This window comes from Malus sylvestris, chromosome 13, assembly GCF_916048215.2.
Source record: "Malus sylvestris chromosome 13, drMalSylv7.2, whole genome shotgun sequence".
Lineage (NCBI taxonomy): Eukaryota > Viridiplantae > Streptophyta > Magnoliopsida > Rosales > Rosaceae > Malus > Malus sylvestris.
Genome location: NC_062272.1, coordinates 17,343,208 through 17,358,665, shown reverse-complemented (window position 1 = coordinate 17,358,665; position 15,458 = coordinate 17,343,208). Strand labels below are relative to the sequence as shown.

The window sequence follows — 15,458 nt, the reverse complement described above, 5'->3', positions numbered from 1 at the left end:
GACGGAGGTCCCTGCACGTCTTCTTGGCCTTCTGCATCACGCAGTCTGCCACATCAGCAGCGTACTTTTCCATTACCGCCCAAGTCTTAGATGAAAACAAGTCATTTCACCGTCTCAGTCTAGTCCACGGTTCCTCCAAGCTTCTTCACGATCCTGATATCCCTTAGGTCCACCAAAGTCGAGTACTGGCTCACCACCTTGCTGTTGAGCGATGTGCTTGCAGACTTGATAAGCGAATCATGGTCCATGAGCTCGACGGGGATGGCAATGGTGGTCAAGACATCGACGACTTTGGTGGAGGCCTTGTAGAAAGAGTCGGAGAAGGTGTGGTGTCGTCGGTCGTTGAAGAAAGAATTGGCGCGGTGGCGTTGGTCATAGGAGGAGTTGGTGAAGTGGCGTTTAGTTGCAAGTGAAGAAGAAGGAGGTGACATGGAGTTGGTCGCTAGAGACGGCGCCGACATCACTGCCGAGATTCAAAGTCTGCAAGGGAAGAATGAGTTGCGAGAGGGTGGCCGAGGAAATGAGACAAAGGAGAGGTGGTGGTCGCGGTTGCTAGCATCTACCAGGTGGTTGTTGTCGGAGTCAGCGTGAGAAGTAAACAAATGGGAGCTCATTTCGGATTTTCTAGAGAAGGAAAGTGGCTGATGAGAGAGAGATATGCGAAGGTTTTCTTGGAACAGCCCAATGAGGGAGGTTTTGGGTTTCTGCAGATTCACGGTGGAGGTTTGATGAAAAAAAATGAAAGAGAACCGACATAGCTTTTTGTGTCGTTTCCCACAGACGGCGCCAAATGTTGATGCACAAAACCGGAGGGGTCTTGGAACAACATAAATCCGACCGTGAATCTGCAAGAAAGTAAAGAACACAAAATGTATTGTGGGTCACCCCAATGTTTGGGCTACGTCCACACTGATGTTGATATTGTTTCACTCTGAATGGTGAATATACAAGAAGGCTAGAGGCAGTGTGCTCTCTAGCCTATTTTCTGCGTTTGCCCTCTCTGAGATGTTTTCTCTCTTCCCATGGCCTAAACCTTGACCTCTCTTAATGAGGAGAGTGAGGAGTCCTTTTATAGAATAAGGGCTCCTTACTTATTACATATTTGCCTCTTCATTTATTACATAATTACATTTGAGTCCCTCGAGTATTTATACGAGGTCTAAATACGGAGACCCTAAATATGGTACAAACACATTTTTAGATCAAAGCAATAAGATGCAGTATTAAGTGTAAATGAACCAAAGTTAAGTAAAGGCAAACCTTTGCCATCACCGATATATACTTGTTTAGGTTCATTGTATGACCTAGGATTTTGCAAATTGGTGTAGGAGTTGGTCATGTGCGAACTAGCACCAGAGTCAAGTAGCCATGTAGGAGTGGTAGTTGCATTTTATGCATTCTGAGAATTATTGGTGCCAAAATGTGGATTCATGCGTTGTGGACAATCTGCAACTTCATGATCCATTTATGAACAAATTTGGCAGTAAATCTTTCTGGTAGAATTGTTAGAGTTAAAACGAGAACCTTGATTATTTCTGTAATTTCCCTGATTGCCTCAATGAAATCTTGGATTGCCCTGAAAGCTTTGATAGTTCTTTTGAGTTCCACGATTGTTGTAAGGTCTCGGATTAGAAAAATTGCCACGATGTGAAGAACAATAGAAATTTAGATATGATTCACTCTAAGTAGAATGTCTGTGAACCAAAATCACTAGTTAGAGTTGGAAGAAGACCAATAGAAGAATTGAAAGCTTGAATTGGTGCTGGTGGAGAGACTTTCTTGCGAGCAGTTAGCTGAAGTTCCTTACTCAAAATAAGTCCATGAAGTTCATCAATGGTGGTGGAACCAAGTTGAAACTGAATGGCATCAATAAACGATTCATACTCAGATGGTAAACCGTGTAGAATCACATAAATCAACTCAGAGTCTTCGATCAGAGCACCAGCATTGGCTAGGGCATCAGCAATTTCTTTAATTTGTTAAAGACAGACCGCAACTGTGGAATCACCCTTCGTGATGGTACTGTTAAGGAAAAATTGTACATAATATGTAAACAAATAATTTACTCGACACAATTTCTCCCTCATTCATTTTTCCGAAGAGGGTTTTATTAATTCGAGTTCGACTCATTCTAGGCTACGTGCCTATTAATTACAACCCTTCTTTTGGGAAAGGAATACCCTTTGATTTCAATTCGAATAAAATGTAACTTGAGGATTTTGATGTTCGTTTGATTTTGTGACTGCACCTAGGTCGAACCCTAGATTGCCTACGTACCCTCTTGAGGGATCAAGTCACTTGTAGTTCATGTATTTGGTACTTGTTTGGATTTGATGCTTTGTGCAGTTTTAGATCATGCGGGCGAGGAGCATTTGAGTTACTTGGGACTTTTGATGCCTTGTGCAGTTTTAGCTCATGTAGGTGAGGAGAATTTGATGCCTTGTGCAGTTTTAGCTTATGCAGGCGAGGAGCAATAGTGCCTTATGCAGTTTTAGCTCTTGCGGGCCAGGAGCATTTGATGCCTTGTGCAGTTTTAGCTTGTGCGGAGCGAGGACTTTAAGTCATTGGAGCGTTTAATGCATTGTGCAGTTTTAGCTCATGCAAGCGAAGACTTTAAACCATTGGAGCTTTTAATTCGGCTGCATGCCATTTGAGATTTTCTTCAGCTTCATGCCTTTTGGGATTTGACGCGGCTTCATGCCATTTGAAATTTGATGTGGCTTCGTGCCATTTGTAATTTGAAACGGCTTTGTACTATTTGAAGCAGCTTCGTGTCATTCATAATTTGAACCGGCTCCCTTCTTTTTTTACTCTTCGTAGAATTTGTAATTACTTGGTCAAAGTAACATAAGTGAATTTAGTTTATATAAACCAGGGATTCGTCTTGATTTCACGGTTGCGTCTATAATTTGATATTAGACTACCTACGTATCCTTAACGGAATCAAACTGGCGTAGTTCATAAAGTATTTGATTTGAATTTGTGTTCAGACTTTGGCAAAAGAAAGGTGCCCAAAAGATGATGACTGACAAAAATGAATTGATGGTTTTTGCCAAGTATGACCCACGCCCTTTCCTTTAATAATCAAAGCTTAGTGCATTTAGGGTGAGACCATACTTCCCACGTGATGAGCAACCTTTCTTTCTTTTATTTGCCTTCATTCACTTTGTCTTGAAACCCATTCCATCTTGTCTTCATGCCTGACACTAACTGGGCAACATAGTGGCACATCAAGTCTTTTCTTTTCACATTGTGTAATAAAACAAGGCAAAGCACCATTTTTTATAGACGCCTTTTCCGACTCTAAGTTCCCCTGATTTTCTCCTCTACCTTTTTTTTTACTTGCTTTTGTCCTTGCTGTGTGTCTACTTGGTGGTTTTGAGGAGGATGAGATCCAATTGGAAATGGCATAAGTTAAATCACCATCAAGAAATTTTTTCCTTTGTGACCACATAAAATCACATAGTTCCATTGATCTCCACATGATCTTTCCCATTTAATTTGGAGAGTTGTTCTGCAGCAAAAAAAAAAAAAAATGACTAGTCAATTATGACTAAAGTTTGAAGGCCACGTGATTAACCAAGTTTCTAGTAGTAGGCATTGGATGCCTCTTTTTGTTGCTCACTTGTTCTAATATAAATTCACGTGCCTAGCAGAACCAATTTGCTTTTGGCGCCTTGCAGGGGCAAAGAAAATAAGGAAAGGCTTTGAATGAGAGAGAGAGAGAGAGAGAGAGAGAGAGAGAGAGAGAGAACAAGGCTTTTTTATTTGGACTTTTCAACTTTAAACCTCCAATGCCACGTGAGTGTCTTTTCCAATTAATATGGGAAGTAAGTATTTTCCATTTCTGTGAACTTGGGACAGCCTTGAACTGTTTCAGGTCCACATAGGACTTTTATGTTCTGAAAAGAAGACCACATCCACGATTTTTCGATGTGATAGAAACCTCTTTGTATTTTTGGTTGAAGCTCTTCTCTTCCCTTTGAGTTTTAAACTCATTTTTTCCTTTTCCTTTGCAACTTTTCTTTCTTTTGACAAATTCATGGAGAATTGTGCTTGGAACAAATAATTTCCACTGATTCCTTCACGAGATTTATCCCACAAGAGTTCTGTTCAAAGTAGCCCCTTTTTTTCCTTCTTTTCAATCCTACTTAACATGGGACTTTATACCCATTTGTCCCGAGCTTATTCCAACTTTGTCAGCAAGCCTTTTTTCCTTCCCCTCTTTGAAGACTTTGAACTTTCCTAGTCTCGGGTGCATGAACTTCACAGGGAGCTTTTGAGCTTCTGCAATCTATTTTAAAGTGCAACTTTAGAGCTGTTTGCTGCAATGCAAAGAGCATTTAGACTTGGTTGGAACTTCACGGGATGGTTTAGACCAACCCGAAGAAATTCATGGGACTAACTTCAGTGGCACGGACCACTCCCTTTTCTTCTCGGCATAGAAGAGCTTGATGGGTAGAGAGGTCATGGCATGGCTGCAACGTCCTTTTGGGCTTCCTTTTAACGTCTGCGATGGTGCTACAAGTTTCTTCACTGATGGAGAAAGGAAGGTGGCAGATTTCCAGAGGCCTACGACTTTATTTTCTAGATGGATGCCGTGACTTGGGAGAGGATGAAGAAGCAGAGTGTTTCTTTTTCTACAAAGCAAAGAAATAACAACGAAATACAAAGGAAAGATTAACCCAAAAAATTAATAATGGATTTATACCTTTTGAGTCCTTGCCTTTCCTTTTTGTCGTCCACCCCTCCTTTGTATTCTTCTATTTCTCTTCTCGTTTGATCTCTCTTAGTGCCCCACAATCTCTGCAGCGTTTCTGTATCTTTCCTTCGTTGCTCTCCTCTTTCATCTCAATATCTGCAGAGTCTCCCTCATTTTCTTTCGTCCTCCGTGTGCTTCAATTTCTGCAGCGTCTCCCTCTTTTTTTTTTGTGTCCTCCCCTTTGCTTTGGTTTGATGGCTTTTTATAGGCGAGAAGGTGGACATGGCAGTTGAAGCTAGTGGGATGCTATTTTCCTGGGGGTGTGGAGGTGCTGAGAGAAAGCCATCACTTGAGTGGAGAACGTGGGGGGTTTTTGGAGAGTTCTAGACACACATGATCTCTGTACTTGGTTGCCACGTAGATGAAAAAAACTTCATCAAACTTGTCATAGTCCACATATGTGCGGGTGTAGAATATATTTTGCTATTTTAATTTTTTTTAATTTTTCTCTTAAGTCTCACTTTTTTTAATAAGACTTGCTAATATATTTTATTTGTGAAAATATATAGCTCAACAGGTACGAAGATGAGAATGAAGCTTGTGAATGTGCGATTGCGATGCAGTTGCAAGACGTGATTCTAGTTTCAACCATAGCTCACGAAACAAATTAACACCAATAGTGTATGGAATAAAAGCATCTGAGAGCGGAAAATTAATCCATATCAAAATATTCTGATCATTCTCTAACCACGTAATATATTAAGGAGTTAGAGTAGATGTGTGATTACTAGAGGAATCAAGAAGAAACTTCGACGGAGCAAGCATCGTGCTATCAATGATACCGGTGAGATTGTATCAGTGAAAGATTGGAGCGAACAATGCACTCCAGGTGAGATAGTTCGTCGTTGTGAGCTTAATCGGAACCAAAGATCCAATATTCTGGATCGTGATTGACAAAATTAGCGAGGATGATGAAAAATTAGGAGAATAGGAGATTCAGATTTAGAGGAAACAGAGCATGAGGTCGTTATGGCTGAAAAACCTAGGGTTTTGAGCTTCGAAGTGAGAAGAAACGCAAGAAGCAGGAAGCAAAGAGAGAGAGAAAGATCGAGGGTCGTGAGACTTAGGCGATAGGTGCCATGATAGAAATTATATACTTTCATTTCTTAAACAATAAGATTACATCTTTGGAGTATATACACTAATGACACACCCACTTGTGTTATCAACTAATTACATCATTATCTAACTAAACATTAGCTAATCACAAGGGTTGTTATAACCGATGTCTTAAATGCTGATAATATCGGCGATATTTCGCCGATATTATCGATTTTTTGCTTTATCGATATTTTAATAGGTATCCAAGGAGTTTTCGTCAAAATATCACGATATTACCGATAATATTGTGAAATTTTGGATCTGTGCAAATCGGAGAAGAACACCGGAGCGTCTACAGCTCCGGCCGACTGTAAAAGAGCACCATAGACTCTGATCTAGGTATCAAAATGAAATAGAAGACGAGAGGAATGTTTTTATAACTTTCGTTTGCCGTGAAACGGTCGGAGGTGTTCGGAAAGTTCGTCGACACTCACGGCCTCGCCGGAGCTGGTGTGCCTTCCCCCGGGTCGATCTCCTTCTAAAACCTTGTTAAAAAACCAGAAAAAACTTAGTATATCTCGATTCTCAACCACACCACACAACATCCAAGATGAATTGAGGGCTTACCTAACCGGAGAAGGATCAAGAGAACTCGCCAGAGAGTTCCTGGGTTCCACTGTCCTAGCTGCACCGAGAGAAAGGGAGAGAAAAACGAGGTTTAGCTTGTCTCTGTGAAGATGAGGGAAGAGAGAGTGTTGCCGATGAATTTCTGCAGCGCGTCTGTGAAGATGAGGGAGGATATGGTGCAGAGAGAAGCGCATCTGTGAAGATGAGGGAGAAGACGGTGCAGGGAGAGAGAGAGAGAGGGAAAGAGAGAGAGACTTTAACATACCACCCAAGGTGGACGGGTAGTGGACGGGAGACTTAAACAAACAAAACCATGGGCTCTGATGGTTGTAACTTGTAATTATGAGGTGGACAGGTGACGTGAAAGAGATGACGTGCACCTCTGATGGTTTTAACTTTTAATAATGAAGGCCATCCATTTATATTTTTAAAAGTTTAGGATATTATATATATATATATATATATATATATATATATATATGGGTGTGTTATATAAATTATAAATTATTTAGATAATATTTTGTTTTTTTTTACTAAGCAAGCAGATTATATTCGAACCCTACCTTTGTCAACCACGTACCTGGGCCTTATCCAACTCGCTACAGATGTGTTTGTGATTATATATTCAGCCTGTAATATTTATATGATCATTAAGATGTCTGCAAGGCTTGCAAGCTAATATTTATTATCTAGGATAAATTTCTATATTTTAAAAAACACAAAGGTGAACATTTTGAACCTCATAGGAACTCTATGTGGTACTAAGTCACTCATGTATCTTACCATGCAATGTATAAAGTGTAAAATATTGTACTAATTCATTATATATAAATGATTATAGTGTGTTTAAACTTCTTTCATTAATTACTACATATTTTCTACACTCACAATGTTTGCCAGCTCGCTATATAATCAACTTAAATCAGTTAAATCCATCATGCAATGCATTTCCTTCCAATTTTTTGTGATAAACTAACAGATAATTGACTAAATAAACATCCTGCGAAGTTTCAATAAAAATTTCCAAGTTTTTCTTACAATTTCCGTGGTTTTTATTCAATTTTTATCAATATCGATAATATCCCAATATTTCCATCGATATTTCCGTATTTTTGGACTACCGATATTTCCGATATCATCGATATTTTATACCTTGGTTATAACAAGCTTATGACAAACTCGTCTATTTACAATTTTACCCTTATTAAGGAGAAGTTCTCTAGTAGTCAAAGACATAATTTTAGTGACATTACTTGTCCAATATGTGTTTGCCAAGTGCTCAAAAAGTGTATCATATGCTCAATAGATGTTTGCCACATAAGTCTTTGTTTACAAGCGATTTTATGTAGAGGGCGAGAGCTCTATTAACTAGTCGTTGACAATTTCTATCACATTGAAAAACAATCACCACACCACTAGTGCTAAAATCTAGTAGTGTTCCTCTTTACTTATAAATAGAAAGTCTCAAGTTCAAACTATATATGAATAAAAAGTTTAAAACGTAATGATTGGCCCATTGTGTCGGTTAGGCTAACACCCCCTCTTTCCCTCTCCCAGTATCATTGTATCAAAGGAAAAATAATCACTCTTAGACTTTCGAGGCATCAACCCTTCATTGACTTTTGCTCAAAAAAAGCACTAGGTTTAGTGGTATTCTTGTTTGTTAGTGGGAGATTTTAGATTCAACTCGCATAGATAGCAATTTTGTTACCTAATTTTGGATAACTTGTGGGGTAGCTTAGTTCAAATGGATATGCAACACAAATTTTGCAATGGTGCCATTGATCCTGGCAATCAACGTCAACCCTCCTCCTCCTAGTGCAAAAATATCTCTAATGCTCTATTTGTTTAATTTGGTGTGAAAGACTCGACCTGAAACACCTTTATACATTCGCTATTTGACCTTTTGACTTTGCAAAAGAATTTTTTGGTTGTAATCCAATCATGTTGAACTAGATTCTAAATAATATCAATTGCTGCTATTAATTACAATTGGTAAGTTAGAGAGACAAAAATTTTAAATTAAATTTAAAAATTAAATGATGTCATGTCAATAAGAAAAAAGCGCGTTACTCAATACTTAAGTAATAATCTAATTATCAACAACCACATCATTTAATTTACAAAATTTATTCTCTCTAATAAGGACTTGAATCATACTTTTAGAAGCATATACAGAACAAAGAGAAAAAAGTAGATAAAAAAACCTAGCTTCAACACCCCCTCTCTCTCGCCCAAAGCCAAGAACACAGAATTCCAATCCTAGCTTTAGTCGCCGGCCCTTCCTAATTCCCACCTCGTTCTTCCTTTTCTTTATCTTTGGCCCTTGTTTTTTGGTAATTTGGTCTGAGCTTGTCTCATTTTTCTTGAGCTTTGTCTCCATCAATGATAGACCTTGTTTCATGTTAAGGATTCAAGCCTTTTCTTTCTTAATTGTTGTTCTTAACTGCTGTCCATTTGTTTCGACTATTCGTCTCCTTGGGTTCTTCCTTCCTAGGTTTCCGTTGGAGGTGTGCTTTGGGTTTTGATGGTTGCTTAAGTGCAGTATCTGGTAGGATTATGGGACTTAGCGCGGGTAGCTTGCACCCCTATTTTTCGTTTATCCTTCAGTTCATTGGTTCTTCTACCCAGTGATGGCGACTTTGCAATGGTGGTGGGGCTATTTTGGTGGAGGAGGTTAGTTTACATTTCTAGGTCTAGGGTTTTCTTTAAGGATTGTTATGGCCTCACTTTTGGTGTTGCTTCCTTGTTTTCCTTAATTGGGCTGCACTTTTACTCTAGTGTTGTAGATTGTCTTTGGACTTTTCTCACTTTGTTTTAGTGTATTTTTAATGAAATTAGTTGTTTGACAAAAATTCAAAAAGAAAATATTTGTAGCCATTGATTTGTAGAGAGTTTTAATCGAAGATTACCATTTAGAATAACAGAAATAATATATACACAGCACAAGTTGCACAGCGTTCAATTTCTTTGGTGCTTGCATTCTCAACTTATTTAAAGCCCTGGAGATATAGTAATCAGAATCCTTCAAGTGTGTGTGTGTGTGTGTGTGTGTATGTTATTCTATCTTGGGTGGTAGAGCGACAAGACCTCGTTGATCAATGAAGACTCGAATCTTGTCATAACAGAGTTGTTAGGAGATAGAGGAGTTGTACAGGTTCATGGTGTAGGCTCTGACCGATGGATTTTCTTTCATAATAATGGTTACTGCCTCCTCTCCTCTAGTCCCCACTAGCTCCGGCCATGAACTCTTTCCTGCAAAGTGCAAATGCAATAACAACATATATATATATTAATACAAATTACACAATATAATTAATCAATTAAAATACACACAATTATCCAGTTGATCTGGTCATCATGTCTGTATGTGCTATCAATAGAACATCTGCGACTTGCCATCTTGATAGTTGATATGATGATATATCACTTTGTGCATATGATCTGGTAAAGAGTTTTGATGGAGCAGATGGGTATTTGTAAGGGGTTATACTACCTTTAGCCTATAAAACTATAGTTTTTTATTAATTGGGATATAAACTATAAGGTTTGACCTGGCATGAATAATGCAGGTGAGAGCACAAACAGGCCGTTGACCGTTTCTTTTCTTTCGAATAACAATCTCTTATGGAGTAGAGAGACGTTGACTTTTACTCAATTAGCACTATGATTTAGTAGTATTACGTACTTTCTACTAAATAAAAATTTTTAAACTCAAATCTTACATGGATGACAAAATTCGATAACTGTGTTGGATGATCCATTAGTGGCTTAGTCCAAATCTTCACTCTCTCAATATCATTTTACTTAAATAAATAAATCTCCCCACAAACATACTAAACACAAAATTTGCGACAGTAACCTTAACACTGATACACGGGCTAAAAAATGTGTTTGAAAAAATTCGACAATGATATTTATAGCTCGTTTGGAAGCGCTTTTAATATGACTAAAAACGCTATTGGAGAAAATATGTTTGGTTTCCAAAAGCTTTACAAGAAGAACATAATAATTGGTGCTTCTTGTAGAAAATACTTAAAGTGATTTTTAAGATTTCACTTGCATTTTTATTAAGGACTAGCCTCAAAAACATTTCATCAAAAGTTCATCTATTTTAAAAGCACTTCCAAACGAGCCCTTAGTCTTCTTTAAAAATTTGGTCTCCCTAACATTATCCTCATTATATTAGTTATTTTTCCTAGCATTAGGTTTTCTTGCCCATTAAAAGTATTAGGGTTTGTTTTAGTTTTCTCTATAAATAGGTGCTTTTTAACTCGAAAAATTATTAGATAATAATGATGTAGTCTTACAAGTTTTGTAGCCATTTTGGTATTCTTGTTTATTTACTAATGTTAATACTTTCATATTTTGTTGTTCGTTTGTTTGTTCATTCGTATGTGAGGTTCAAAGCATGTTCATTCCTTTGTGATTTAATTTGCTTCGGGTTGTTACCAGTTTCGTTTGCCTATTATTTCTGTCATGTTATCATTTGGGTTTAGTTTGATAGTTAAAAACCAAAAACAACATTGATGAAGCCTTGGAGTCTAGACACGGACACGGTCAAGACACTACAAGGGCATTTTTGCAAATATAAAAAAAATATTTTGGAGCAGTTTTATAAATAACAAAACCTCTAAACCTACAACTTCCTGACCCCTTAACTTAAATTTATTTTTTAGCGTTGGGTCTGTTATCAAGGAAAGGGAGTGTGCTTTTGCGCTTTTTCTACGGCCCGTTATGCTAAAACATCCGGTGGGCAACAAAGAAAAAAAGTGATTAAAATCTCCTCGTATAGACAAGTAAGGTAAGGGTATCTGTTGTTTTCTTCATGGCGCCTCTAGGCTCTCTGCTCCCGACTCTAGTCCTCTTCAGTTCTCTTTCTCTCCAAACTCTACCTAATCTTGTGTTTCCAAATCATTGAGACTCGAATCATGTGTTTTATTAATTATTATGTTTTTGTTTTAATTATTATGTATGATGAATGAATTTGATGCACACGAGTACTTTGTTGTATTATGAACACGAAGTAATAATATTTGTTACATTTTAATCGCCATGTTCTAACTGTGTTCGTGTTCTTATTTTTTGAGTTTTGCTGTGTCGCACGTCGTCGCCGTATCCGTGTCAGTGTCCATGCAACCTAGCTAAGCTGCACTCAGTTCCTTTCCGGCATCAGATCACCAACGCACAGCCCCACCACCTCGCCATTGATAGTCGTAAAATGAGTTGTTCGACAAAAAAGGGTCGAAAAGAAGATAGTCCAAGCCATTGATTTTCAGAGAGTTTTAATCGATGATTGACATTTAGAATAACAAAATTAACAAATACACAGCACAAGCTGCAGAGCGTTCAATTATTTTCTTTGCTGCTTGCAATCTCAACTTAATTAAAGCCCTGGAGATATTGTTATCCTATCTTGGGTGGTAGAGCAACAAGACATCGTTGATCAATGAAGATGAGAATCCTGTTAAAACGGAGGTCTTGGGTGAGAGCGCAGAACGATGGTGGATACATGGTGTACAGATATATGGTGTGGGCTCTGACCGATGGATTCTCTTTGATTATAATCGCTACCGCCTCCTCTCCTCTAGTCCCCACTAGCTCTGGCCATGAACTCTTTCCTGCAAATTGCAAATGCAGTATCAACATATAATAAATTGTTATTTGTACGCGAAATAAATTGGATAACTTGGACGTATTAGCCTTTAACCTATAAACTTGGATGTATTAGCCTTTAACCTATAAACTATAATAAATTGTTATCAGTCGGGATATAAACAAAAAAGGTTTGACTCGGCATGAATGATGAGGGTGATAGCACAAACAGGCCGTTGACCGTTCTATTCTATCGAAAATAATCACCCCCTGAACTTCTGAGAGATCGACTCTTCGTTGACTTTTACTCAATTAATATTACAGTTTAAGGGTATTACGTATTCTCTACTTGTAAGGAGAGGAATCATATTCCCAGTTGGAGTTCCTTTCCCACATAGAATAGATAGAGAATCAAAGTTGGCGTTACTAAATATGTCGGTCCAACGGGGCACCACCCGTCTGCCCCCAGAAGTCAACTGTGTCTTGTTCGTCCACAACCTCCCCTTCAACATCTCTAGCAAGGAGATTGTACGACATCTTTGGCAAATACGGCGTCGTACTGACAGATATATATCAGCACCAACGACGCCAAAACCCCGGCGAACAACCTCTCCGGCTTCTACGTCGCCTACCACTACTTGATCATGCCCTACGACCAGTGCGCCAAGACGGGCAAGAAGCTTGATATGAGGAAGGTGTTTGGGCCTGAAATCTTGGTTTGGGCCAAGTTGGTAGAAGGCCCAAAAAGGAGGCTGTGAATTTCGGCCTAATAGTATAATGTTGATATGGTCGAGTCTTAAATGAAGTAGGAATATTTAAGGATCATGATTAGTTTCTAATGTAGTCGAGTCCTTGAAGAAGTAGGTTTGTATGAGGATCAAGATTGGTTTCTGGATAAAGTACATCGATCACATAATAAGACTAGGTTTAGAATCCTAGTCCGAGTCCAAGAGGGTGAGATTCAGTGGTGATAGAGTTTTGGTGGGAGAAAGATTTATGAGAAAATTAAAGATAATACTAAGGAGTCACAATGCTATAAACCATTCCTATAAATAGAATAGATCGTGAACAAGAAAATGACCTTTCAACTCAACATACAAATCAATGCTTTATGGGATACTCTTTCACCCTTTTGAGAAAATTCTTACTAACGGTTATCACAAAATTTCTACGGCATATATGGGTTCAGTTGACAACCGAAAGACGACGACTGACTAGATAACAGGGCTTTCTATAGGCAACAGACCGATTGGATACATGGGGTTAGAGCTATGGAGTTAGTTTTCCTTAAGAGCCTTGACCAACTGGATGGACAAGATTTTCTTTGAGTCTATGGCTGGCTATTTATCTTAAGTCTCAACTAGCAAAGGGTCTTTGATTCTTTCGTCAAAATAGATTACTTCATCAACATTCTCAGTCAAGTGTGGTGTTCAATGATTGGTTACTCCCATATTACATTCAGACTGCCAAACCAGTTGAATGATTAAGACACTCATCCTTTTTGAGTATTTTTGTTTGTACAGTTTGATATCGATTCGATGAACATATATTCTTACTGATATAGTTGAGGCTGCCGAACCTGGTTCACAATATCTAGAACTTCACAATTATTTGCATAACCTTATCTTCAGGTTTTAGAACTCAAAGCCCAGAGTGTGTTTTTCTCAGCCAAAGTCTGCTCGATACAAAAGTTAGCAGTGCATTTCACTGCATCACCAAAAGAGGATTATTACACACAATTATAATAAAAGGGAGAATTACTATTAAGAATAAAAGATATAAAACACCATTGAAACTAGGAGACAGAACCTTATTCAAATCGGGTAATCTGGACAGCCACAGAGTCAACACGTTTTATGACCATATCAACACCAAATCTGGCTCAAAAGGTTATGTTTTAAAGCTTAGGTTGTCTTCTTCAACTTTGTAGAAGGAACCAACTCCAAAAAATGCCATCTTCATGCTCAAAAAAATTAAGCCTAGAACGTCAATATGTCGGCACTACGCTGGGCCCTAATTAATTCACCACGTTCAAACGATTTGGAATAAAAACATGGAACTTTGATATGATTATCCTGAAGGACACACGACTGGCTCCAATTGGAATTACTCAAAAATTCCTCCGTTTCATCACTTTATGCCCAAGATAGTTTTGCATGTCCTATAATTAAAATATACCGCAAAGTATTAAAATTATACCAAAATAACAAATATATTATAACCAAGAATAGGATAATTTCATAGGGTTTTGATTGACAATGAGTGTTTTATTAATTATGAGAGATTAAAAGAAATACAATAATTTTATACCTAATCAACAAAACACTAACTCGATACTTAGTTTAAATAATTTGATTTAAGTAAATAAAAAATTTTATGTTTCAGTTTAGATTAATAGTCATTTAATTTTATACTGTAGACATTTAAAATATTTTCTAAACCATAGATTATATACTTTAACCTGATATAATTTTTGAGTGAAAATGATATTCTACCTTATGGTCCAAAATTTCCCTTTCTTCATGCTAAAATCCTTTTGGAGTTCATGCTGCACAACAGCATTTAACCTGGTGAACCAGCTTTACCACTTTAATTGTCCAAGAGAGCCACCATATCAGTATGACAGTATCTATATAGCCTCTATATGTTGGTTTATACACTAAGTATCCGGTGAGTTGCTATATTTTAGGGACTTTCTTTCCGACCCATTGGAGATTTATTTTGTCCCTATATTTGTTTTATACTAATTTTATACAGTGTTTGTCTTTATATAGTGATTGCATTAGAGATGCTCTAAGAAAACCTGATGAAGTTTATTTCTACTTGCTAGTTCCATGAAGACTTTCTGGTTTTTTTTTTCTTCCAAAACTGAAGGGGGACTTGGGCAAGAATTCATCTGACTTGGTAATAACATAACATACGATAAACAATATTAAAACCAAAGTTTCTTGTAACATGACTGTTAAAAATTTGAAACATAGTACACATGGGTAAGGTCTGAAGGCTTATTGGGCCTACTTGGGCTTACAAATCTTCTCAAATTTTCTGCTTCCTTAGAAGTTGGGTGGCTGACTATACTATCAGGATATACATCCAGGGTTGTCAGAAAAACAGAAGTAGTGTAGAAAGCCAAGACTCACAGTTTCTAAATATCTCTCATATATTGATTCAATGTAATAATCTTACAGTATGCAGCAGTGTATATATAGACAGTACACTGCTCTTGCAATTACAATTATATCCTTGTCTAATCTATCTATTTACATAAGAAACTTAACACACATCTAACTAATTTTACTTGACTCTTTACACCCCCTCAAGCTGAACTTGGAGGCATCGAAAGGTCCAAGAGCAAGCTTGGATTGCAAATACAGAAATCTGGATTTAGACAGAGATTTAGTATGAATATCAGCTAACTGATCATGAGAACACA

The 15,458-nt window shown here is 37.7% G+C and overlaps 1 protein-coding gene and 1 long non-coding RNA gene across 2 annotated transcripts; both read right to left on the bottom strand.

Annotated features, from left to right (window-relative positions):
- Positions 1–5,842: 5,842 nt before the first annotated feature.
- Positions 5,843–6,734, bottom strand: LOC126597496 (uncharacterized). The gene is made up of 2 exons (XR_007614270.1): positions 6,431–6,734; positions 5,843–6,348 (listed from the first exon to the last, which is right to left on the bottom strand). It is a non-coding gene; the product is annotated as an uncharacterized LOC126597496 (long non-coding RNA).
- Positions 6,735–11,836: 5,102 nt separating this feature from the next.
- On the bottom strand, positions 11,837–12,562 carry LOC126595302 (inhibitor of trypsin and hageman factor-like). The gene is made up of 2 exons (XM_050261639.1): positions 12,481–12,562; positions 11,837–12,051 (listed from the first exon to the last, which is right to left on the bottom strand). Exons 1-2 carry the CDS (start codon positions 12,560–12,562, stop codon positions 11,837–11,839), a joined length of 297 nt encoding a protein of 98 aa, XP_050117596.1.
- Positions 12,563–15,458: the final 2,896 nt, after the last annotated feature.

What these genes read in the sequence shown, in the direction of transcription:
- LOC126595302 (XM_050261639.1), bottom strand. Translation starts at nt 12,562, where the DNA reads ATGTCGTACAATCTCCTTGCTAGAGATGTTGAAGGGGAGGTTGTGGAC. An exon ending in TGACTTCTGGGGGCAGACGG is followed by an intron (nt 12,052 to 12,480) that starts GTGGTGCCCCGT and finishes TGCAATTTGCAG; the next exon opens with GAAAGAGTTCATGGCCAGAG.